At 39.1% G+C, this 24,354-nt stretch overlaps 1 protein-coding gene across 33 annotated transcripts in view; it reads right to left on the bottom strand.

The window, feature by feature from the left end:
* The window catches only part of COL24A1 (collagen type XXIV alpha 1 chain), a 171,784-nt gene that overhangs the window by 82,464 nt on the left and 64,966 nt on the right, over nt 1–24,354 (bottom strand). For 31 of the 33 annotated variants that reach the window (XR_010366410.1, XR_010366411.1, XR_010366412.1 and 28 more), the window contains 10 exons: nt 20,462–21,759; nt 17,345–17,398; nt 14,119–14,172; nt 12,051–12,104; nt 9,979–10,032; nt 6,482–6,526; nt 5,280–5,333; nt 4,152–4,196; nt 2,382–2,435; nt 1,650–1,694 (listed from right to left, as the gene is read on the bottom strand). Coding sequence is in view for 30 of the 33 variants with exons in the window: in XM_064428386.1 (XP_064284456.1) it covers nt 1,650–1,694; nt 2,382–2,435; nt 4,152–4,196; nt 5,280–5,333; nt 6,482–6,526; nt 9,979–10,032; nt 12,051–12,104; nt 14,119–14,172; nt 17,345–17,398; nt 20,462–21,759 (1,757 nt within the window). In the remaining 3 variants the exon portion in view is untranslated. The remainder of the gene's footprint in view (nt 1–1,649; nt 1,695–2,381; nt 2,436–4,151; nt 4,197–5,279; nt 5,334–6,481; nt 6,527–9,978; nt 10,033–12,050; nt 12,105–14,118; nt 14,173–17,344; nt 17,399–20,461; nt 21,760–24,354) is intronic. The other 2 variants (XM_064428393.1, XM_064428394.1) reach the window with 2 other exon arrangements.

The raw sequence follows: 24,354 nt of genomic DNA, 5'->3' as shown, positions 1-24,354 counted from the left end.
ATGCCAAATTTCTTTTAGTGCCCTGTCCCAAAGCATTGTGAACTCCAGGGCACTGTGCCAAAAAACTTTGTCATTTCAGCTATCATTGTTTTGGGGGTTAAAATAACATGTCTTCTCTAAGCTTGTGATCCAGCAAAGTACTTCAAGCCAGGTTCCCATGTGATTGCTGTCCTGGCTGGTCTCCACATTAGCAGCCTTTAGTCAAATAAGTACTTTATAGATCATAGAAAGGAATTGAAATGTACCTTGGGATTGAGGAAATGACAATGCTACAAAGAGATCAGAACTGAATGAAGGTAATCTCAGACATCCTGCAGAGGTGCTTTTGCTGCTCTGCCACCTATGTGAATCCTCTCTGAACAGATTTATACAAAAAAAAGTCCTCACAAAACGTAGTCTGGCACTGACAAAAGCTCTGCTCTTACTGTAAATGGAAAGTAAGTGCTGACCACAGCACCAACAGCCGTGGGCTGGGACAACTCCTACAGGAACCACTGCACTGGCAGGCAGAAGCCTCAGTGAAACCTGCCACAGACTGATGGCAGAAGGCAAAATGTGTTTCAGCATGCTCTGCTGTCACCTCCACTTCCTATTTCACACTGAGCACGAGCCTTGGATTCCCACCCAGGTTCTTCTCCCCTTTAAATGCTGCCTGTGACACAGGGGGGGGGGCACAAGACACTGGCAGCTTCTGCAAGGGATTGATGGCACAGGGCCCTTCCCACCCAGCGCTCAGATACAGAGCAGCATTTCATCCAGATTATATGCAAACTGCAGTATGGTCTCATGGCAGCTTCAGAAAGAGCAGTCTACAGACTTAATGTAATTTTGCTTGCCTTTCTTTATATCAAAGCAATTCTTGTAGGCTAGTGACTTTTTTTGGCTGGTGTTAGATCTCACAGAAAACAAAACACAATGAAACAGAATCCTCTACAAATTCCATAGCATACATCAAGGGCCAAGTGATGATCATCATGCTACTGCTGGACAAATTTGTTCAACATGGTAGATGAAAATCATCTGAACTGCTGAGCACAACTGACTGCACAGCTGGAGAGCCCTATGGTGTTTTCCAATCTCAAACCACAAGAAAGTTAAAACTAGAAACTCCTGGATAGCTTCAAAGACCTAAAATAATATGGTTCCAACAGAAAACAAAACATTTGACATTGAAGACACACCACAGGAAATATGTAAACCTTGATAATGTGTACTTGGCAGATTTGTGTTTATTCTCAGCTGTAGAAATACATGTTAAGTAGAGGACAGCTTTAATTTACTACAGTCCAGAAATATCAGACATTAGAAGAAGCTGATTTTCATCCAAACCAACACCAGACTTAAGAAGCTTGCATCATATCTGCACCTCATGCTAACACCAATTTTACAGAATATTTGTGTGTTTCTGTCACCTTCTAACCCTCCTCCTAGCTGATATCACTAACCTGCCACAAAGCTCACAGTGATAAGTCTTCCACACTTTAGTGCTTACAATCTGCACAGTTCTGAAAAGTACTAACTGAAAGTGATAGAAAGCCATTTATGGACAAAAATAAAACTAACATTTTTCAGCTGATTAAAGCTACAGAGTTAATTCCAGGTGGATTTACACTGGCAGCAGGATTTGTAATAAATATTAGAATCTTTACCTGTCTCCCTTTAGGACCTCTTTTTCCATGGAGGCCTGGGATACCCTGGGAAAGAAATAACCCATCATAAACAGATTTTCTTTTCTTCAATACTTAAATTCAAGTAATTAAACCTGCATTTGATTGGAAAAAAACACAGTGTGAGGAGTACCATTTAAAAAAAAATACAAAAAATGGTTGAGCAAAGTATCATAGAGCCAATGTCCTGGAGCGGAAAGACAAACTTTGTCTTTCCTGGGGCAATGCCAGAGCAATTGTGAGAAAAGCCCTTGTCCTGCTTCCATCACAGTACATCTCCAGGCAGCCTTTTTGCTCAAGTGCAATAAGAAAAGGCTCAAGCAGAGTGATAGAGATAAACACTTCCATGGCTGGTTCTACTGCAAAGATCATCCAACAAGACACAAATATTAGTTATTGTCAAAAATAAATTGCTTAAATGAAAAATTCACACTTTGCTGAAGAAAAAAAGAACCCTAATCCTTGCAGCTGTAAAGTGAAATAATACCTTATAGCTGCTCTCCATTTTACTTTAGCACCAAGACATTTCATTGATTAGACTAATTGGGTATGTCCTATTCATCTTATTTTCTTCAAATCAGTTTTCTTTTTAACAAAAAAAAAACAACACCAAAAACAAATGAATGATTAAACCTTGTACATTTCCCCCCATTCTAATATATATTGCATTACCATAAAAACATCAACATTTCTTTAATGTTCTGTTAGCCCTACCCTTTCTCCTTCAGGTCCTGGTTGTCCTGCCACACCTGGAGGTCCAATGAAACCCTAAAAATGCAAGAACAGTGCTTGATTTCAAGGCTGCTTGTCCCTCAGTACTGGCCAGCTAGAGCTCATGACACAGGAAATAAATTCAGGCTCATTTGAAACTATCAGTGAAACGCTAGAAATTTAAATGTGACTAGGATTTAATTTCTTGGAGGTTGATTTTTTTTTTTAATTATGGAAGATGGTGCCTACCTTGTCATCCAGACCTAAGGAGAGTAAGGAAAACAAAGGCACATCTACTTTCTACAGTTACTTAAAACAGCTGAGAAGCAGAGCACAGCTTGATTATAGGAATATTTTAAACCTAAAGCTCTAAAGATACTTCCTATCCTGTTGATAAACACCTCCAAGGCACAGGAATATGTGTCAAGAGGGCTGTGTCATCATTTTTACTGGAAGTTACTTTTAGAATTCACATACAAGATTAAGCCTTAAGGTGTTTTCCCCTAAAATGACTCAGGCATTGGCCATTTTTAGCTTTGTGTAAACAGAGAAGCAGTAACTTTCAGGAAAGTGACTGGGATCACTTATGTCTTGTTCACTGAAGGGAGAACAAGTCAAAATGCAGATGAGAATCTGAACAAAAATAAACTGAAGAAACATAAATGAAACAATCCCTGAGGGCGCAATGTCTGTTGGCACTTGATCCTGCCAAACTAATTTTTCCCCCATCACTGTAATCAAAAGTGGCATAAAAAAACCCAACATTCCAAAACCCCCAGACATGTGTTTGAGAAGCTGCTGCAGGTAAAGGCTTCTAGCAACTACACCAAAAAAAACAAAATCAACTCTTGCAACACAGTAAGGTGATAATAATTGACACTTGAGAACACAATACACTGCTGAGCAACCTGCACATGAGCTGAGGGCCTGAAAACAGCCACCAAAAGCCTCCTTCCAATTCTAGATGCTACCAGCAATATACAGGTTTCTGGAAAACTTTGCCCTCTCCTTGATGGTGAGAGTCAGTCTGAAGAAATACTTATCCATGCACAAGCATGCGTAGGCATGCTCATGTGTCTATTCACAGAAAACTAAATTACACAGCACCCACCCAAAAGAATCAAACCAAAACAAAACCAACAAACCCACAGCCCTCAAATAAACCCAAACCACCAAGAAACAGAGAAAGAGCACGATAAAAGGCACATACAGAGAGAAAACCCCAAACCAGACAGGAATAAAAATCAATCTATTTTGCTTCCAAGAATAACCAAACCTTGGATGCGTGGAGCATTGAGAACCTTCAGAGCCTGGGATACATATAACTATGACTGAATCATTCCAAAATCTCAAGATCCCTTTCATGGTTTTTATGTGACAAGACTGTTTCCCTTTATCTACTTCTGTAGCTGTTACAGATTGCAAATGTCAGATCTGTCTCCCTTCTTGACAGCCTCCATGATGGAAATAAAGCTTCAGGCCTGAGAAACATCCACTCAGCCCTCACACCCAGCAGGGCTTTCTTTTCTCTTCTGCATGCAAGTGAGAGGAAGGGCAACAATGGAAAGCTGCTGCTCACCATGGGAGAAAAATAAACTCTTGCACATATTTTGAAAGAAGCTCTGAGTTTTCTCATTTGTGGGTTCTATAAAGGCATTGTGGTTCTGCAGGCATACAGCTGGCACAGCTGAATTAAATTCCTCACCCCCTTTCTTACCTACTATATGGGTAAAAATAGACATGAATATCAAAATGCTTAGGATGCTTACTTACTCTTACTCCTTTAGGACCTGGGTTACCTTCTGGTCCAGCTAGGCCCTGTTACAAAAAGATTGTAATTAATTTTAAACGATCAGATATGCTCTATGTAAAAGAACTGCAACAGCACTTGTTAACTGTAAGCTGGCAACACAGTCTTGAAATTTTTAAGATAGGAGAAAGTGTCATCGAGTACTCCCCTGGGACTGTGTTCAGAAAGGTCTCCCATTAGTGCACGGCTGAGACATAGATCATGACTGAAACTTCCATTACATTAAAATTATTTCTTCCGGGAGAAATTTTTTTTCCAGACACAGTGATCATAATTTCACAAGAATTTTTATGAGCTTTTGTACTTGGACACATTTCAATTACGTTCAAGCTAGTGTCAGAATTGCATATGTGGTCCAAATGCTCTAAACATTTTATGTGATTCAATACAAAACATGTTATCATCCATTATTCTACAAAATATTGTATTGAAACTTTGAAATATATAGCCACTACAAACTTAATCCAACAATACACTGAATCGGTGAAATTCACCCTTTAAGCAGATACAAAACCACAAAGTCAGCTGTTGTCAATTGGCTCACATACCTTTACAAGAGGAAGATGCTGAGCATTTCTACTTTTTATCTTATTTGTATTGCTGCACTGAGGTATCTGTTACTTTATACATAAATCAGTATTTATATAATTTTAATGTTCCCCTTCCCTGATGGACTGAAGAAATAAACAGCAGTGAAATAAACACCTTGGTGAAAAACCAGGAGGAACAGGTAGTTTCCTACTGCCTCTGGACTTGAAATACAAATAAGATAAACCACAGAGAACCACATGAGTTTTATGAAGGGAGTATAAAGTATTCAGACATCCAGTTCTTTGGTAATGACTTCTATATACACCAGAAAGGAACAGCATTACTGCATCTAACACATCCAAGTTTAAAAGACATGAGACTCAACATTCCCTCCAACCACTACCAGGGAAAAGAGCTTTGTTTCAAAGAAAAAAGATAGGATGTAAACAAATACATTTTTACAATTAATAGTTTCAACAGAGTTAGATATGGTACTTTTGAAAAGAGTAAATGAGAAAAACAAAAAATAAAATGCAAAGACATTTGTATAGTTACTGCACCTGCCTGCCAGGGTAACCAACTGCCCCAATACTGCCAGCCATTCCTGGAATTCCCTAAGTGGAAAAGGAAGAAATAACAGGATAATAAACAACAAACATGTTTAATGTCATGGTTTGGAGTCTGTTCTATCATTTATCTTTTAACATCTACTCGTATGACACAGCTTAAGCACATGGAAAAATTACTCTTCAAGCAAGCTACACAGAACACCCAAAAACTGACTCATCATACATAAGTAACTCTGCCAATTTCAGTCACATATCCTTTAAAAAGTGTCTAAGATTTTGTGAAATACAACAGTGGATGCCTTATTTCCATAATTCAAAAATAATTCAGGAGGGCTATAGGAGCTAATGAGGTAATTGCACTGGTCTTAGATGTATTCAAAACAAATACATTAAATTTTCTATTAAAGAATCCTTTTGTCCTTACAAAGCCAATTTTTGTTTTGTTTCTTCCAGAATCAGGTCAATATAGCACTGGATAAATCATGAAAGTCTCCACCTTCCTCTTCTGATGTTAAGAATTAACTTTTTTTTTCCCCACTAGTTATCTCTGTCTCACTGATAGATTACAGTCATCACAGAAAACATCCTGTGAGGCTGTAATAAAAATCAGCACTCATTCAGTTAAAGTTTGGGCATAAAACTCAGCAAAGTCATGAATGATGCCTTTGAGTTTTCATCTCCTTTCAGGCGTTTACCATCAGTTATCATCACCATTTCCTTTTCAGTGTGATCCAAAAGGAGACTCTTTCCATCTACTCTGCCATTAGGAGCACCATGAATGCTAACAAGAGACATTAGCAATTGGATGTCTTTGAAATTACATTCAAATTTCTTCCTGAACTGACATGGCAGTTTAAAAAAGTGCTGAATAACTATTTCATTTCCCACATGCTAGGAGATGTAAAATGCATTAAATCAGTAGAGGTTTGAAATGTGTCTCATAAGAATTTTACATCAACACCCAGCTGGTGTGGTAGTAAAAAAACAAGCTGAATAAGCTTTTCCATTTCATTTAGACTACTTTTTTACCATACAGACCACAACACAATCTGAATTCTTGTTCAAAACTTGTCCAACATTTCCTTAAGCAGTTTACACAGCTTGCTTGTATTGAACACTTACAATGGATTATACATTCTCCTATTCTAATGGTTCACCTGCAGAGTACAGAGCACGGTGCTTGCATCCCTTACCTGCTCACCCCGTGGCCCTTGCAGTCCTGGGTAACCCTTAAGACCCTACAAGTAGAGAAAGATATCTGTGATAAATACAATTAAACAAAATGCACCTTCTCTTTCTATTCTGTTCTCTCTATATCAAAGAAAAAAATCCAGATTTGTCTGCCTGAAGAATTGGTATGGTTTACTTTTAGCAGCTCATATGAAAACCAAGCTAGAGAAAAGAAGTAAGGAAACTTGGCAGTTTAGACAATTTCAAGACATCAGTATGCTTAAAGGCAGTTTCAGACTTGTACTCTTTCAAACAAATGAATACATGGGATGCTGTCTGTGCATCAGATTCTGTACTGTGCATTTCCCCATCCCAAATCCTTGTCACAATGCCCTTTCTGAAAAAGGCAGCCCAGAGGAAGGGTATAGAGAGTCATGCCAGATTGTTCTAGGACACGCTCAGGAAAGACAGACCTTCCAGGACACAAAATATCTCTTTTTAAAATCCATATAGAACAAATTTTGGCTCTTATACTATGGAATTTATATTGGTAGTGAAAACATCATCCCAGGAATCTCTGTGGGGCTAGAACCACAGAAAGAGATGAAACTCTTGAACTTCACTCCCTGTGCATCGGCTATTTCAAGCATATTTTAACTCTTTAAAAAAAATAAGAATTAAAATGGAGCTGGAGTCTGCCTCCTCCATCAGTGCACTTGAAAGAGGAACCACCTCCTTGAACATCTTGGCACTGCACTAAACACATCCAGACAAGCTGGCCTAGAAGGGAGCCTTGACTGTTGCATGACAGATGCAGAAGCCAAGTGTCTGGTCTCCACATCCCTTGCAAGAGATACTGGGAATACACAAATCCAAAAGCTACAGCTTGAAAGACGAAAGACCAAAACAATCCTTATTCTGGCTGGAAATCCATCATAAACTTGGACTCAAAGGCACTGCCTGAGCAGCAGGAGTGTCTTGGCTGATGCTGAACATCCATCTGCCTTGCAGCATGATGATTCTCATCACTCAGTGGAGACTTGAGGCTCACTGGCATAAAAAGTAATTCTGCCACTGATTTCAGCAGATCAGGTATTCCAGAGTTTCAGATAAGCTTCTGTGTGACCACAACAGTATTGCTGCATGAAATTAATCTTATTATCATATACAAAGTTAAAAGATAAAATTATTTTGCTTGGTGACAATTTTGGCATAAACTGGTGACTCCTCTTTAGTTTTTGAAGTATGCCTCAGGAAACTACAATTTCTTACAGTCCCAGCCAAGCCTTTATCTCCTGCATTTTACCCATTACAGAATTTTATCTTCTCTCTATACTTAAATGATCAACTGAAGTAGGCATAGCTAGAAGAGACCCCTCAGAAGTTTCCTTATTTGTACTAGAACAAAAGGAAAGCTATACACAGGAATGCTCAAAGAAAAGTTTACCACAATTATTTCAAAGTGGGTCATTTTAGCTGATTAACACCAGTACAGACAGACCCAAAAGAAGGCACACAAAAAAGGGAGATGAAGGACTGATTTCCGATTTTCGTGTTTCTACACAACAGCATTTTACCTCTGTCAGAGTAAAACTGCTCTTAACCCATGTTTTAGAACAGTATGCCCATATTTTCATTCAGAGTTAACATGACCTTAATTCATTGTAACTCACTCTGTGTGGGTTGGGAATGGAACTAGACCATGGTAAAGTGAGTACCATTCCAAAGAGACAGTTTTCACACATAGGTTTCTTTTCCTGTGACTTAGCTAATCCCATTCAAATTCTTAGTTTTTTATTAGCTTGAATTTGTATTCTTGAGCATACCCACATAACTAAGTTTAATCTGAGCTAAAATGAAGAATAAGAATACAAGTTCACATGCACCAGTTTGAAAAATTAATTACCTTCCAAATTCTAATGAAGATTAATTCTCTGACTTAAAAGCTCAATATGAAACAGAATGGTTTGAAGCTTCCAAATACAAACTTCAAGCACATTTCAAAAACACAGCAAGTTGTAAGAATAATTCAGTCTGCGTGAGAGAAAAAATATTTACTGCCAACTAAAACGTAGCAAGTTTAGATGTCTGACTTCCACCATGTGCAGCACAGTGGGACCCAGACTGAGTGAAGTCTGTATACAGCAGTCTGTACATGACAGCCAGGACTATTTAGGCTGAGCCTTTCCATTTTACTGCTACCCATTGTGCTTTACCAGAATTTCTAGGTATTTGTAATTAAAATCTAGCACAACATTGGCAACTACACTAGAGTGCCAAGAAGCCCCTGTAACCTGTAAAAGCCAGTAGGTAAAGTTGTTATGACTAACACTACAAACATCAGCTACAGAGGGAAAGTAAGTGCAGCACATAAAAGGACTCCCATGTGCTGTCAGGAGTCCTCACAATGCTGACTTTTGAAAACATGTTTCATCAGAGAACAGCTTTGTTTTATTTTTCCTTAATAGTTCCATTCTATCTTGTTTGCTGATCTTTATTCCACAACTAAGACTTCACCTAGCAACTGAGCCCAAATATCCCAAGGAATAGAAATACTTCTTTTCTCTCATAGGACTGGAGTTTCCTTCTGCTCCAGGAAAATAGGATTCTGTAGAAGAAGCACTGGGAGACACTCAGTAGCATAAAGCTGACACTTAACAGAATAATGCTGATCTTACCATAGCTATACTGCTTTTGAAATTTGCTTATTAGCCTTACCCTTACATGATGCCAAAGTAAAGACAAAATGAAATATAGAGCCCTTCTCTGGTTGAAACTAACACTTTTCCTTTCACAATTCCTACTGTGTTCTACTTCAGTATGCAAATTTTATCACGATTTTATAGACCTGGACTCTCATGATTTACTATCACACACAGATAGGGAATAAACTAGAGCAGAAATTGTAGCCAATCTTGGCAAAGCTCTTTCCCAGAGCCATTGCACAGCACTGTAACCCTGAGCACTGCAGTGGTTCTAAAGCACTGCCATGGCCTTGGCAAGCCCCTGCCCAGGAGGGCTGACTTTGGTGCCAACCCTCCCCCAAGTGCCCTGGCTTGCAGGGGCAGGTACTGGCCTCTCTGTACAGCCCACTCAATTCAGGGGAGAGGGAAAGGGGGGTCTTCTGTCCTATGAGGTCTTCAGACTAATACAAGGAAAAACACAAAAAAAAAACCACTTTATATGCTGTATTATAGCATAAAACTGTCCTGAAATTGAGCACAATTGAAGTGAAATGGTTTCATTTCACAGGTAAGCCTACCTTCCCTAGTAGCATTTTTCTCTGAACAGGGAACAGGGACACACCATGCCTTTTGCAGAACACCAACATAAACAGCTGTGATTTACATCCTGCTATGATGATCCCACTGAATTGTTGGAAGGGGAGGTTTTGCACGGTAGACACAGTCCCAACAGCAAGCCTAAAGTTCTTCTGCCACCTCCTGACCATCAGACATCCACCTGGTGGGCACTGATTTGAGCCAGGATGAGTTACATGGAAATGGAAACAGCATCTTACCTTCTGGCCTTTGGTCCCAGGTGGGCCTGGAGAGCCCATGGGACCTCGATCACCCTGAAAAACAAAACAGCCAGAATCAATATGTTTCACTGCAACATCACCCAGGGTTATAAACATGTAGCACTTAATATCTTCTCTGCACTCTTGGACATTTGGTATGGAGAACTAGCTAATGTTGTTTGATTTTTATTACTTTTTTAGAGGAAGAAAGTTGAAAAGGCAACAGTTCCTCAACTGCAACCTTTGGGTGCAACATGTCTGCTCCTGCAACATGGCCAAATCATGGCTGGAACAAACCTGGTTCACAACCTCACAATGTTTACTTTGAGCCAACACAAACAGGAGTGAAGAAGTCATACAGCCCTTGAGGCAACCCTTTCCTCAGAAACAGTGGTTTCACCTCAAATTAATACATACATATATATATATATAACCACTGCTGTGGATTGTTTGTTTTTAATGTTATGCCAACAATCAGCAGCCAAGGGCCAGGACACCATTATGGTGTGTGCTGTCAAAACACAGCATGAATCTGATCTCTGTGAAAGGTGCACAAGGACAAAGAGGCTGTGGGGGAACACTGCTGCTCCCTTTAGGTTCTTTAAACTTCACAACCACATGATGGTAGATGGCAATAAGAATCAGGGAATCTCAGATGCTGGGGAGATGGAAAAAAGACAGATTTTCATGGTTGTTGCAGATGGGGAAGGAAGGAAGGTTTTTTCAGCTCTTCTTCTTGCCCAGGACTCACAGTGAAGAGATTCACTCTTTCATGACTAGTGCCCGAATTCAAACCCAGTAAGTCAAGGAATGCATCCTGGAAGTGAATTACTGTCCAAGTAAATGTAAGCCTATTAATTAGAGCAAGCAAATTTGATTTGAGAGAAAAAATTAAGAATGCAAAATAATAAGAACTATAAAAATGCATATCAATCCCAAAATTCAGGATTATAGATGCAGTCTATATGTATTTAGGGATAGTTATACAAATATGGGCTTTAGATGTTCTGTGGCTGCTTGGGTTCATGCCAAAGAACACAGCTCGAGTTTCAGGCAGCCATGTACAGCTCACCACACTATGATCTGATTGCCAAAAACCTGGCTAGATTAAGATATTTCTGTGGAAGGTGCACTTCAATTTCTCATTGGTGCATCAACACTGACAACAAATATTTGTGAATTTTAGGGTTTGACAGCATGGATGCACTAAAAATAAGTTATGTACACATCAACAGCTAGGAAACCATAGTTATTTGCTGATGTTTTTTCATAACAGAGAGTAGTCCTCAAATCTTACAGTGCTTCCTACTTGGCACAAATATTCCACAACTGATCTACTAGTAAATGCTCATAATAGAACTTAACATAAATGCAAGATATTCTTAAACATACAGCACAGACTAACATATTAGAATGCAAACATTCAACTACATTTTAAGTGCTATCACATTACTGTGTAGGAAACTGTAGTGCCAACCTGAAAATGAAACAATCACAAGTTTTCAAGCCCACAATTTCTATGAAGAACGGAATATTTGAATATTTATACTCAGATATTTGGGCAGAGAAAGCAACAACTAGTTTGGCTAAAGCTGCTTAGGAGGCAGTAGCAGGAAAAGCCTCTAAGTGAAAAGACAAATTTTAGCTATTTTGAAAAGCGGTTAAATACAATACAACGTGCAGTAATTTGTGCACTTGTCATCACCAAATTCTGTTTTACACAACTTTCTGGAATAATGCAAGGTACTAAGGAAAACTGGAATCTGTACTTTGTTATACCAGTGTGAATCTAATCCAATTTCATTGTTCTATAGTCCTTACATTTCATTTTTATAAATTAAATCAAATACATAATTTAAGTTTCAACTTTTCATAAATTTTTTAATTTTCCTTGGATTCATTATGTCACCTGTGTCTACAGTGGTCACTCTAACATAATTAACTGCTAAAATATATCAGTGTTAAATTAAATACAAAGCATTTTTTCTGTTATAATTTATCTGACTATTAAACGAGACTTCACAGAAGAATGGGACAGACAAAACATTGTTCTATAATTCAGTATATAATACCTTTTCTCCACATTTTGCTCGTCCTGGAGAGAATCCTGGGTCTCCTTTAGGGCCCTGTCACAGAGAAATTAAGCTCAATAATACCATCAGGAGAGAATTTCTAATAATATATGCTATAACAAGTATTCTCAACTATTACAGCAAGAACAGAAAAAAATGTGAATGTGCTTCCCATTATAGATATTTTTCTCATAACTTTTTCAGTAAAGAACTAGAAAATAAAATAAAATAGCGCAGGTTTACACTGAAATGAGATTTACCTTTTCCAAATTTTGTAAAGTCACAAAACTTTGAAAAGCAGATTTTTTAGTAAATCCAAGCAGGATTAGAGCAGATGCTCCAGCCAAATTGCTCTGCCCCAGTGTCCATCACTTGAGGGCACCAGTTGTTCCTCCAACAATGTGCAGGATTATCAGGCTGTATATTACTGCATGAACCATAACCTTGTTCAGGTTTCCTCAGGCTCAGCCTTCCCACAGTGCTAGAATCCACAAATTTAGATTTTCTTAACTAATCTATTTTTCAAAGAGCCAAGAATAAAGCCAAAGCCCATGGATACCTTACATTACTTTAAAAACACCCCAAGTGTTTATCAGGAATTAAATGCTGAGGGGTTGGATATTGCTTGGAACTGCTGGCCCTCACTCAGGGCTGGACACTTTGCTGCAACGATATTAAAGTTGTGCCTTGTTTCAGGAGCAGCTGCATAAAGGATCCTTCAGCACAGGAGGGAAACATTCATGCATCTTAAAGAGAATAAAATTCTGCCTTCATCTACTGCTAGAAAATTCTTGCAACTCATCTGCCAGGTTTAATATCAAACAAGTTTCAGTGTGGTCAACTGGATCTTCATAGACAAAACTTCAGGAGCACCGAGTTGATTTTTATTTAGAGAAAACCACTTCAGAATATGCCTGTATCAAAAGGATAATTTATAACCTAACAGAAATTACAGAGATCACTAAGCACCTAGTAATATATACTTAATAAAATATATATACTTATATTTAAATAAAATATAGGTACATACACACATGTACAATTCCTTCTATTCTTAAACTAATGGACAGAGCTACAGAACTGATCAAAATTGTCATCCAGCAGAGGGAGAAAATAAATTATAAAACAGAGCCTAGGAGTAATTGGTTAAAATTAATTCTTTTCCTAGCAATGTATTCTATTACAAAGCCAGCATAAATATAGTAAAAATTAATTATGAATCCTTAACTGTCCCTATAGAACTAGATAAAAACAAACACACAAAAGCCAGAATCACTTGGTTTTACAGTACTTGGCACTGAAAGCTTTATTCAATTTCTTTTTATGTCCTCAAGCAGATTTTAGCACCTGTCACGACATGTCAGATTCCTGCAATTAGGAATCATACTAAACAAATCATGGTGCTGCCTTTTTCCTAACAGATCTATCAAGTTGTTCAAACTAAATTTGAGTTGAAGGCATTCTGCAACTGCACAAATCTGTCAAATCTATTTAAAGGGCCCATGTTACACAAGGTTGAAGATGTTATTTGAGCTTTAAGTCCAGTATTTTGTCTTTGACTATAAATATAACTTCCATAAATCTTCAGAAAATTATTCTAGCATATTAATAAATAAAAATGTCGCAGATATTAGAATATTTAAATAGCAAAGCTTGGACATGGACAATAAAATACCAATTTGACAGGGACTGACAGTCTACACTTTTCCTTTTTTTTAACAAAGCAAAAGTTTACAGCAGTTAAGCATTTAAACCTCAGTTTATCAGAGGCTAAGCTGATTTATAGGAACTCTTTGGGGAAGTACAGATTACTTGCAAAGATAACCACTTCCAAGTCATCATTATGCACACATAGGTGATTTTCTTTCTACTGAATAATCTCCTATTTTGTTTTGATCTGAAGTTCAATTTGATTGATTACATTTACTTAAAACATGTTTATAGTAGCATTCTCCACCTGTAAACAAAAGTAGGCCAATTACTTCTATTGTAGGAAACAGTTCTGGGGCTTCCAAAAAGCATCAAAAAGTTCATGCATTTACATGTCACCATGGATAAATAAACTCACCTTGGGACCTGGCAATCCTGGCAGACCTGGGTTCCCATGTGGTCCTGGAATACCCTATTAAAAAAAACCCCAAACAAATGAACAGAACAATGACTGGGATGACTCTGTACACCACTGAACAAATGTGAATGGATTGCAGAGAACAATTCTACTGCATCTTTCCTGTTTTTAGAATCACTGGTTAGGATTTTCAAACAATTCACAAGAAATAAAACATACGCATCTTCCTAAAAATTAAAAATGAAGGAGAGTACCCCCTTTTTATTACAAATCTCAGTTTCTATTGTCTTCCCAGGTAATTCTTAACAGGTTTGGCATAGTCACTGCAACGTTGCTCTCCAGCTACAACACTTGAAGGCATGGAATAAAAATCAGAAAAAATCACATTCTGAGGTACCCAGCTACACACTGCAAAATGAAGGAAGTGGATGAGTTCCTGCTGACTTAGAAGGTGTCTCAAAGCAATGTATCCCACTTTCTTTAAAAAAAAAAATAAATCACAGACTCTCCTGATTCTCCCACAGCCAGTGTAGAAAATGGACTTGTTAGTAAAACAATTCAACTTCAACTGTTCCAGGAACAGAATAAGTTATCAAGACTATCTACACTGTACAGTATAAATGTTTGTTCCTGCAACACATTCAGCAATCTTCACTCCTTGAAAAATTGCACATTAGGGAAAATATTTGTTGCAATGGTTGTCAGCAGCTATTCATCTTCCAAGTGCTGAAGGACCCAACTGGTGAAAATCTGTCCCTGAAAAACTGGCAACAAAGCTTCTGTTGCATTCACTAAGGCCAAAATTCTTCCAAAATCCAAATATAATAAGAACACTTTTGGACTTTCTTGTATACTCAGTGGTGTAATAACAGATAAACTCAGTGTTTGTCTTTCCCCCAAAAGAGGGCTCATTTACCAATTACACCTTGCAGTAACACTGAAAGCTGCATCTCTTCAGTGCTCACTCTCACTCATGACAATGTTGACATAACCCCACAGAAATGCTAATCCCACGTGCTGTTTGAGAGATTAATTTGCACACTGGCAGCTCTGGAGGCACTCTCAGGGATTTAGGAGAAAGGAAACAAATAGAAAGTGCCAGCAGTGCTGCAGTGGCTCCTGCTTTTGCCGCTGCAGCGTTACTGACCTGGAATACAGAACTGCAAAAGGATTCTCATGGAATGAGGCATCAGAGGAGTTTCATGACATCTCTACTTCTGAAACTTCACTATCAAGAAACTTGGAACAAGCCAAGACACTTAGAAAATACTGTCACACATGAGCTTCTTTACCATACAACTACAGGAGTCAAAATCGGTTTTCAACGAAGTCTCTAACCATTAACCATACCTGCCCCAAGAGTCCCAGCCATGTGGGTCTCTGTCAGGATCACTTTGGACACACACCCTGAAGAAGGCCCGGGCAATGCAGCTCTGTACTCTGCTGTTTCCCTTTGACACCTTGAATCACATTTCAGGATCACAAAGGGCAACTCATGCAAAGGAAAACAGATGTCACAGGGCAGGCTGCTAGATGAGGGTCTGAATTTTGAGTCAACAAAGGTTACACAGGCTTTTGGGCTCACAAAACTCCTGTCATAATTTACATCATCACTAGCTGCTCCTCCCTGAATTTATCAGTATTGTACAAAGTAAAGAACACTGACATTTCAAAACCATTTAGTTTTTTATCAAATAAACAGTTTTATAGACTTGCTTGGCCTGTATAAATATACTTTAAACTCAGAACTACTAGTAAATATTCATCTCAGCTATTTTCATACTTCTCCAGGCACCTTACTGTAAGCTGTCCCTTCACACTGGAAAGTGTATCCTACACAATAATTACCCCAGAGACCTCGCACAGTAGAGCACTGTGCTTTTAAATACTCTATACCTGTAAAAAGACCTTCAGAAAAAAAATCCCAAACAAATTGCAGCTGGGCAAGGGCAATCTTACCAACAAGCATGGCTTTAAACATTTGAACAGCCTCCTCTAAAACAGAGAAAACTTTCCAGTTGTGAGGATCTACCTGGATATGTGAGATCCTGCCTCTGATGCCAGACACATCCTTGCCAGAGGCAGTGTGCAACACAAAAAATCTGACTTGTAAGAATTGTCAGCTCTTTCACAGAAGGATCCAAGAAGTCGTGAAGAGATTAATTTGAAGGAATACTTTTCATTTTGTACTTTTAAATGTGCCTCTTCTCCCTTTGCTTCCAAAATGCTCTGGAACATCAGTTTGGTTTTTGGTCTCTTTGACCAGTGCCCTTCCCACCCATCAGGCCAAGTTTAGAACACCCTGTGCTGTTCTGGCTTTCAACAGGCTATTGAGCAGCATCTTGTTTAAACCTTCCTCAAAGGCTGAACCAAAACTCCTCCTACACATCTGATGTGAGCCCCTTTTCTCCCACTTCCCATCTGCCTTGCTGACTCCAGCCACAACCATTCACATCCCCAGCTACCACAGCCTGAAATCATCCCCACACCAAACCTTCAGCTGCTCCCCCCAGCTGCCCTTCCCCTAAAACCCCCCTGATCAACCACAACCTCAGGGACTGCTCAAGGAGTTTTAGTGCACAACTGCACAAACACAAATTCAGCCTCCACTGCACCCTGTTCTCCCCTGCTCATGGCAGTGGGGGCACAGGTCACTGGCAGAGCCCCTGCTGCCCCCGCTCCTGCTGGGCTGCACCCACTCACACCAGATAAACTATTCCCTACTGTAGCTCATTCCTTAGCAAAGCAGCCTGACAGCAACCTAGCATCAAGCTGCTGAAGCTCAAGAGACTGGAAGAGATTTTTGGGATTACTTTCCCCCTCCATGCTGTCTTGCAGTGGTTAATTTTGTATCTGTGCCTGCTCCTCTGAGGCTGCATTGCTCACTCCCCCTCGCTCCAAAACAAATGAATGTGGCTTTAGATTGCAGCAGATGGGAGCAGCATGGAAAAACTAGAAGTTAATTCTGGGAGCAGCAAAAGCCAGGTACAAATATAACAATGCTCAGTGTATGCATCCATACATGGAATTAACTATGCTGGAAGCTCAGAGCAGGAGAGACAGTCTGTTTATCTTGCTTTAACCTATCTGCCAAATGTTCAGAATCACACACTTTCATAATCACTAAGCATATGAATAAAGTTGAGAAAAACAAAATTATGCAAACTCCAGTCTGATTATTGGTGACCTGCCTAGAGGTGCAGAAGAACACAGATGTTTTACTCACCCGAGGACCTCTCTTCCCTGAAGGACCAGGTAAACCTGGAGGACCTGGAGGACCCTGGTGATAGAAAATCAAAGCAGGTGAGGCTAAAACCTGGCACAAGGACAGTATTGCATGAGACCAGTTTTGCTAACTGACAACCTTGTGCTCCTGCTGACCTCAATTTGAAAACCAATTCTGAAACTACAAGAAAGTGTGTTTTAATCTGACTGCAAATCAGATTTCTGTGTAGAAAGTATCTTGTGTCAGAGGAACTGGAGCTAACAATCTGGATAGTAAGTTTTACTCAAGTGTATTGGTACTAAAGGAAGAAAAGATTTGATAAGGAACGCAAGTGCAATGTATTTCTAAACAAAGGATAGAGAATAATTAAGCCTCTTCAATAAACTTGCTGGCATGCCAGACATTTCAGAAAGGTTGAAGTAACTGTGAAAAAACAAAATACTACCTCACAGAAATTACAAATATGAAATATAGAAAATAAATGTGGACAAATTACTGTTCAGTTTCCTATTAAAAGCTTCTACAAAGAATAACTGGTAGCCCATTTGCCCTTCTATATAATGAATATCATTCTCTTTAAAGATAATGCAGATAATGCATTTTCAAGATGCTAGTATATGACCAGATGTTTCTTTTGCAAATGAATTAGATTACTGGTCACCATAAGAGATAGTGTAACAGCCCCTGCATATCTGCTTGTTTTGAACATAGAAAGCTTTATTTTTCTATACAATGACTGCTGTTCAGATTTGAAACCCCAGGATCAACTTCACTGTACTCAAATACAAATGAGTGCTCTAAACTAAAATCTGCACTATTACATTTCCCTTATCAAATGAAGGGAAATGAAGAGCCCCAGCTGTAACAGGAGCCATGTACTTCCTGCAAGGGCATATGGGCATCAGCAAAGCCAGACCTCTTGGAGGAGTCAGTGGATGGCAGCAGTCAGGGGGTCAAGCTGCTCTTTCACCAGGCTTCCTCACACTGCTCTGTAGGTATGACACCCTCCCAGCTGAGACACCAGGCAAAACACTGAGCACCACACTGCCCACCACCACACAGAGCTGAACACTGGCAGAAAGGAATACCAGGAAAACCAGAAGGGCCATTATGGTGGCTGAAATGACCAACAGGAAGGTTTTGCTAAACAGGGAAGAGATAAAAAAGGGAAGTGAGCAAGGAAAAAAAGACAAACAGCCTTGAGGGTTTTATTAGCAAGCAACATTTCATTAAGACAAAAGCTGGATTTTTGAAAACCTCCCGTTTTGTGTGATACTTTTTTTTTCTTAGAAAGGTAATGTCACTGCAGAGAAGACAGTGCGGATTATGGAATTTAGGCATTATCAAACTAATTACATTAATTTGGCCAAAATACTGATCACTTATGCACAGTTCTGGGAAAAACACTGTTGTTCTAAGGAACTAAAAATATGAATTATTTCCTCTCCAATTAATCACAGTAAACATAGGAGTTTAAACGTAGTTGGGAATATCTGCACGTCCCCACATGCTACATTAAGTCACACTGAAACCCATACCTGCACTTCCCTTCTGTGCAATTTAGAGGACACAAATCTGTGTAACAGCCCTGGTCTTTAGATCAAACCACAACACATCATGCTTTTAGCATAGGACATCCTCTATTCATTATGATTGCATAAATGCTCACTATTTTTCTGAAATAGAAAGACCCCACGTTTAATAGCACAAGAAACGTAGCAGGGAGATATATGGAAAACTTTTGACCTGGCATTCTTGTCCAGGTTCAAAAATGCACTTGAAAGGGCACAGAGAGCTCCCACCCCACGCTGCTGAAGCAGTATGTTTTTAATATCTCCTCCCAAAATGTAAGTTAAATGATGCCTTTTGATTAGATAATTATCCTGGGACTACAAGAGAAAACATATTTTTGTTAAGTGAAATAGTTGCAATCAGTGTGCATTCTTTTGTAATTTGTCTTCTTCCCTATCCCTGTTTCAGACATTTCCTTGAAACTACATTAATAACTAAACCCCATCATTTTCCTAAAGGAATCTTGCTGAGTATTACAATCCCTGATCTTTGTTGCTGGTTTATTGAATGAGGGCTGTGAGAACATTTTTCTGTATGTGGCTTCTAAATTTTCTTAAAACACAATCTGCTTCCTTTGCAACAGAAAACAAATAAAGAAACACCCAAATCCATCCACCCTTACTATGATTACTCTAATTCAAACATAACTATCTCTTTCCATACAAAAAGAAAACTATAAAAAAGGAAAATCTAATCACAACCAAACAAAAAAAGCAAGTGAAATTGTTTAGTTCATGGTATGGTGAAAAATTTTAACCAAAGTATCACACAAGCACGAAGCACGATCGATCATATTTCCCAGGCTAAGCATGAACTGATGTTCTTTCTGGTCTGTAGCTGCATATATATGGGCACATTTCTATGTACTAAAAAGTTTATGAGCCTTGTGCACACAATAACAAAGGATTAACGAGTTTCTATTAAAACCACTACTGTGCATTTGCAGTTGTATCAAAAATCACTTACCCTGTGAACTGAAAAAATACCTCAAAATCTTGTAAGACTGTTCTAAAAACCGTTTTCCATGCAGGTTTGCTTAACCCCATAACCTTGGGTTGATTGCAGACTAGATTCTGCAGCTGGTCTATTTCTACAACTATAAATTGTGACTGTCTTTCTCAACCAAGACAACTGTGTCAGTCTTCTAAGCAGCCTGGTTGTTCTTTTTATGGACCAGCACCCTTATTTGTGAACTACATTGAATTAGCCTGCAATTTTATTACGTGAGCAGTCTCTGTAATTACTAGTTACAAATATCCAGCTGCATTCCAAGTTTTAAAGAAGCCTGGGTTGCCTACCACTTCACCAGAGGTGAATATCTTGGATGTCTTTATATTCTTCCAGTAAATAAAAACATATTAAAAAATAACACATATTAAAATTACATGTGAGAAAAAGACACATTTAAGGCAGATAAACATTGGTACAATACAGCTGGGAGAAACCACAGTCACAGCTTTGGCATGCCTGGAAAGGTTCCTTTCAAAGCCTCTGTTAAACGTATGCTGCCTCAATATAGTAAAAATAGTAATAAAGATAACTTACAGGAGGTCCAGTTTCCCCCTTTGGACCTCTGACACTTCCCCTTTCAAACATTTTGCCAAGATCTTCATAGTCATAAGCATAATTATCAATACCATTTGCATAAGTGTTTTCTGTATGGTAAGTCTCTTCAGCATCTAATGCACCTTCCTGCCCCGGATGGAGTTGATTATCCAGAGGGAGCTCAGCAGGCAAATTGTACGGGGTTGTGCTGAAGGTTTGCTGCCTTTTGTTTAGTACATCCAAATGCTGTTTTGCTTTTTCCATTCTCTTGCTTTTAGTTTTACTCTGTTTTACAGGGGAGATCAGAGAAGGCTCACTACGTCTGCCTCCATCTCCTGTGGTATTAGCTGAACTATTTGGATATGATCCTGCAGGGGTTTTAGTGATGTTTCTTTTTCTGCTCATCTCCTGCTGCTGAAGAGCCAGGTCGATATTCTCCTGAAGTTCTGTTTGAGGCAAAGCTTCCAGCAACAGAGGTTTGTTCTCTGCAAACTCCCATACAGAGGCATTTCTTAACTCAAAGTGGTCTGGTAAAAAGCGAATCTGAGCAACGTTGGTAACAGGCATGTTTGATACCTCTTTCCATCTATAAGCTGATATATCTTCCTGGTTTTCCTCATCAATGATCATTGCAAAAGCATCCAGCCCCTCTGGCAGAAGCGGAGCCCCAGGCAGCGATCGATATGTTTCAGCCTGGCGACACTGCTGCTTCACATACCGACAGTAGTTTGCAGAGGCTTCTGCAGAGGGAATAATATCGAGCTGACATATAACTCCTTCAAAGCTGACAGAGTGAGAGCTCATCCTTCCCAGGGTAAATACACCCTCTGAGTCAAATGTCTCCACTTCAGAAAGTACTTCACTGCTGTAGTGCTTGTTCCCACACTCAGCAAACAGCGAGACAGTCTTGTCCCCAATGCCAATGGCAAATGAGTGCCACTGCTCATTATGAACACAATAATCAAAGTACACGGGCTGCTTCCCTCCGGTGTACACCGCTACCTTCCTCGGCAGCAGCTGCACACCAAACTGCAGCCTGCTCTTGTTCCTAACGCTGAAAAGAAAAGCATCACTGGCTCTGTAAGAGTACAACCCAACCAATAAGGTGAACTGACGCCCTAGGTTTGACGGGATGACTTGAGGGACGTGGGACTCGATATGTGCATCATTGCTTAGCACCACTCCTGATGCAGTCAGACGAACACCCTGAGGTAACAGAGAGGATGTTGAGGGCACTGCTGTCTCTGAAGGCTCTTGAACATCTTTCACAAGGCCTAGTTGATGAAGAACATCTATTGCTGTAAAAAGAAATAAAGGCACACTGTTGATTTAATTTACAAGATCATACATTCAGATTCATATAAACAAATGTATACACAACATTTTACCAAATCTGTACCTCTCAGAGCATATACGCTTCACCCAGTAACGCCACCAAATCCCTCCTGGAAGGCACTGATCTTTCACATAAATCAAACAAATAATTAAAGCCAGAGCAAAATTTCCATCTTAAAAAAACCCCAGCCAAACTAAACAAACATACAGAAAGGTCCACAAAATGTTCATTGTAGGTAAATTTACTTCTGAAAGTGAGAAATCCTCATTTGCTCCCTTCAAGCTTTCCAGTGATCAGTGAATACACTTTGGTTAGTTCCTTATTTATTTAGCTAATCCTGTCTACTTTTTGAGCAGAGAATTACTCTTTTTTTTAGAAAACTTTTTCTGCAAAAAACCTTGTGCAATAGATCTATGCTGTTGCTCTTTATAAAAAGTTCAAATCAAAGCATGAGGGAAGGGTTGTTTTGTTTATAAGAAAGGACAAGCTATTTATAGCACAGCAATGCCTCCTTTCCCTCCACACAGTTTACTTGTTAGAGCCACAGATAAGGTGAACTCTGGAGCAGTGGAAGTGGTGAGGAGCAAGGAAAGAGAAGAATTGTCAGGACCCAAGGGTAATGCTCCTGTCTTCTGGCTCATCCCTCCCCCTAAAGTGCACAAGGCTGCAGCTACCATGACAAAACATGGAATTAAAAATGCACTCCACAGAGCAGACAGCTGTCCCACTGATTGATATTCTATAGATTTGGCTTTGACATATAGAAATCTGGATAGATCTTCCTACAGGGAAGAACGGGCAGTGGTTTATTCAGGGCTGGATTCTCTAGTTTCTCATTCAATGTGAGCAATGTTCTTTAAGCCTTTCCTTAGTCTGGGCCATACAGTGTCTCAATTTTTTACGTGGCTAAATATCTTCACCAAATGAGTAGAAACACAATTATCTAAGATCCTAATAAACTGAAATCCTATCTGTTCTGGGAAAAGAAATCAAAGCCACCTTTGGGTAAGTCAACAGTTGAAGGTGACCCAATTAATTTCTTACTGCCTAAATCAGATTTGGGCAAGCTGAAGTTGGTGGGCATAGACACCTTCCTTCAGGACGAATATAAAGACACTGTTACATCCCTTATGATGCAGCTGAAACATTACAAAGCCTTGAGTAGGAGCTAAACCACACATCCCAGGAACCTTTCTCTAGGATCTCAAAGTAAGACAGCATTTACGGCATTGATAGGATTGATTGGTAAAGCTGTCTGCCTGAGTGTTTGTGAAAGGTGCAGAAATATTGCAGATGTTGAAACAAAATGCAGTCATGGAAATATGGAACAAGAAGATCAGGAGCTAAAACATACTGAAAAGGCTGAAGAAACAACATTTGCTTGGCTTAAAGACAGGAAGGTTTGGGGGAATCTAAATAAAATTGTCCATGGTCTGAATTGAGGCCATAGGAAAAACAGAGAAAAGCTGAGGAGTAACAGTCACAAGCTGCAGCACAAGAAATTTCAACTTCCTACAAAGAAAAAGCATTCCCACCACAAAAGTGGCCAAGTGTTGGACCAGGGGGCAGAGACATGGGATAATCTCAATTCTTGGAGATTTTCAAAGATCAATTGGACAGAACCAAACAACCTGAAGTGACTTCAGCATTGACTCTGACCTCAGCAGAAGTTAGGACCAGATGAGTTTAAGGTCCCCCTAACTTATATTTTAGGATTTTTTTTCATAAGGGAAAGCTGAAGACTAGTTTTCATAAACAACATTGCACAGCAGCATATGAGATCATCTATTTCCACCTCTCACTGGAACAACTTCAGAGAAACACCTATATTAAAAATGACTTGTAGTATCTAATAGTTGCACTGATTAAATAAGATTGGCTGGGTAGACAAAGGCACTTTCTACAGCGTTTTGCTGAGGCTACTTTCGCTATGGACATGCTTACACTAAGTAAATAAAAATACCTTAAGACACAACAAAAATTTAGAGTAAGGAAAAGTTAAGGATTTGCTGCAATATTAAAAGAAAAGAGCCACTGAAACAAATGGATATTTACACTTTAAGTGGGAAAAACGTCACCTTTCCCAGTTTCCCTTTCTCTGTTTACTGAATGTATTCATAGCAAACTTTAAGAATAGACAGATGTTGGCTTAGTTTCAGTGCTAAATTATGCGAATTGCCTGAGATTTCCTTGAGAGTGATTTATAAGTTGGAACCAAAAGCATCAACCTGAACACACTGTACATCTTGAAAATTCATTACACACCTTGTAGTGTTTCTAGCCATGTTTGAGATTCACGGACGAGCCAAGTCTGTCCTGGCGAGTAGCCAGGGCAGACAGGGGTATGGAGAAAGAGCATTTCTGCAGAAAGTCTGTGTGTGCCAAGTTCTCAAGATGTTTTGCCTCACAGCAATTAATTCACCATGGCTGTATTTTTATCTGTCAGGCTGCTAATAGAGGTCAGATTGGAGTAGAGCTCTGAAGCACAGTGCCTCTGCTAATGAACCACCATTATTATTTAATTAATAAAAATTAATATTTTTATTTTTAAATAGTA

Source organism: Passer domesticus, chromosome 7, assembly GCF_036417665.1.
Source record: "Passer domesticus isolate bPasDom1 chromosome 7, bPasDom1.hap1, whole genome shotgun sequence".
Lineage (NCBI taxonomy): Eukaryota > Metazoa > Chordata > Aves > Passeriformes > Passeridae > Passer > Passer domesticus.
The sequence above is the reverse complement of the archived record's forward strand: the minus strand, read 5'-3'. Positions and strand labels throughout refer to the sequence as shown.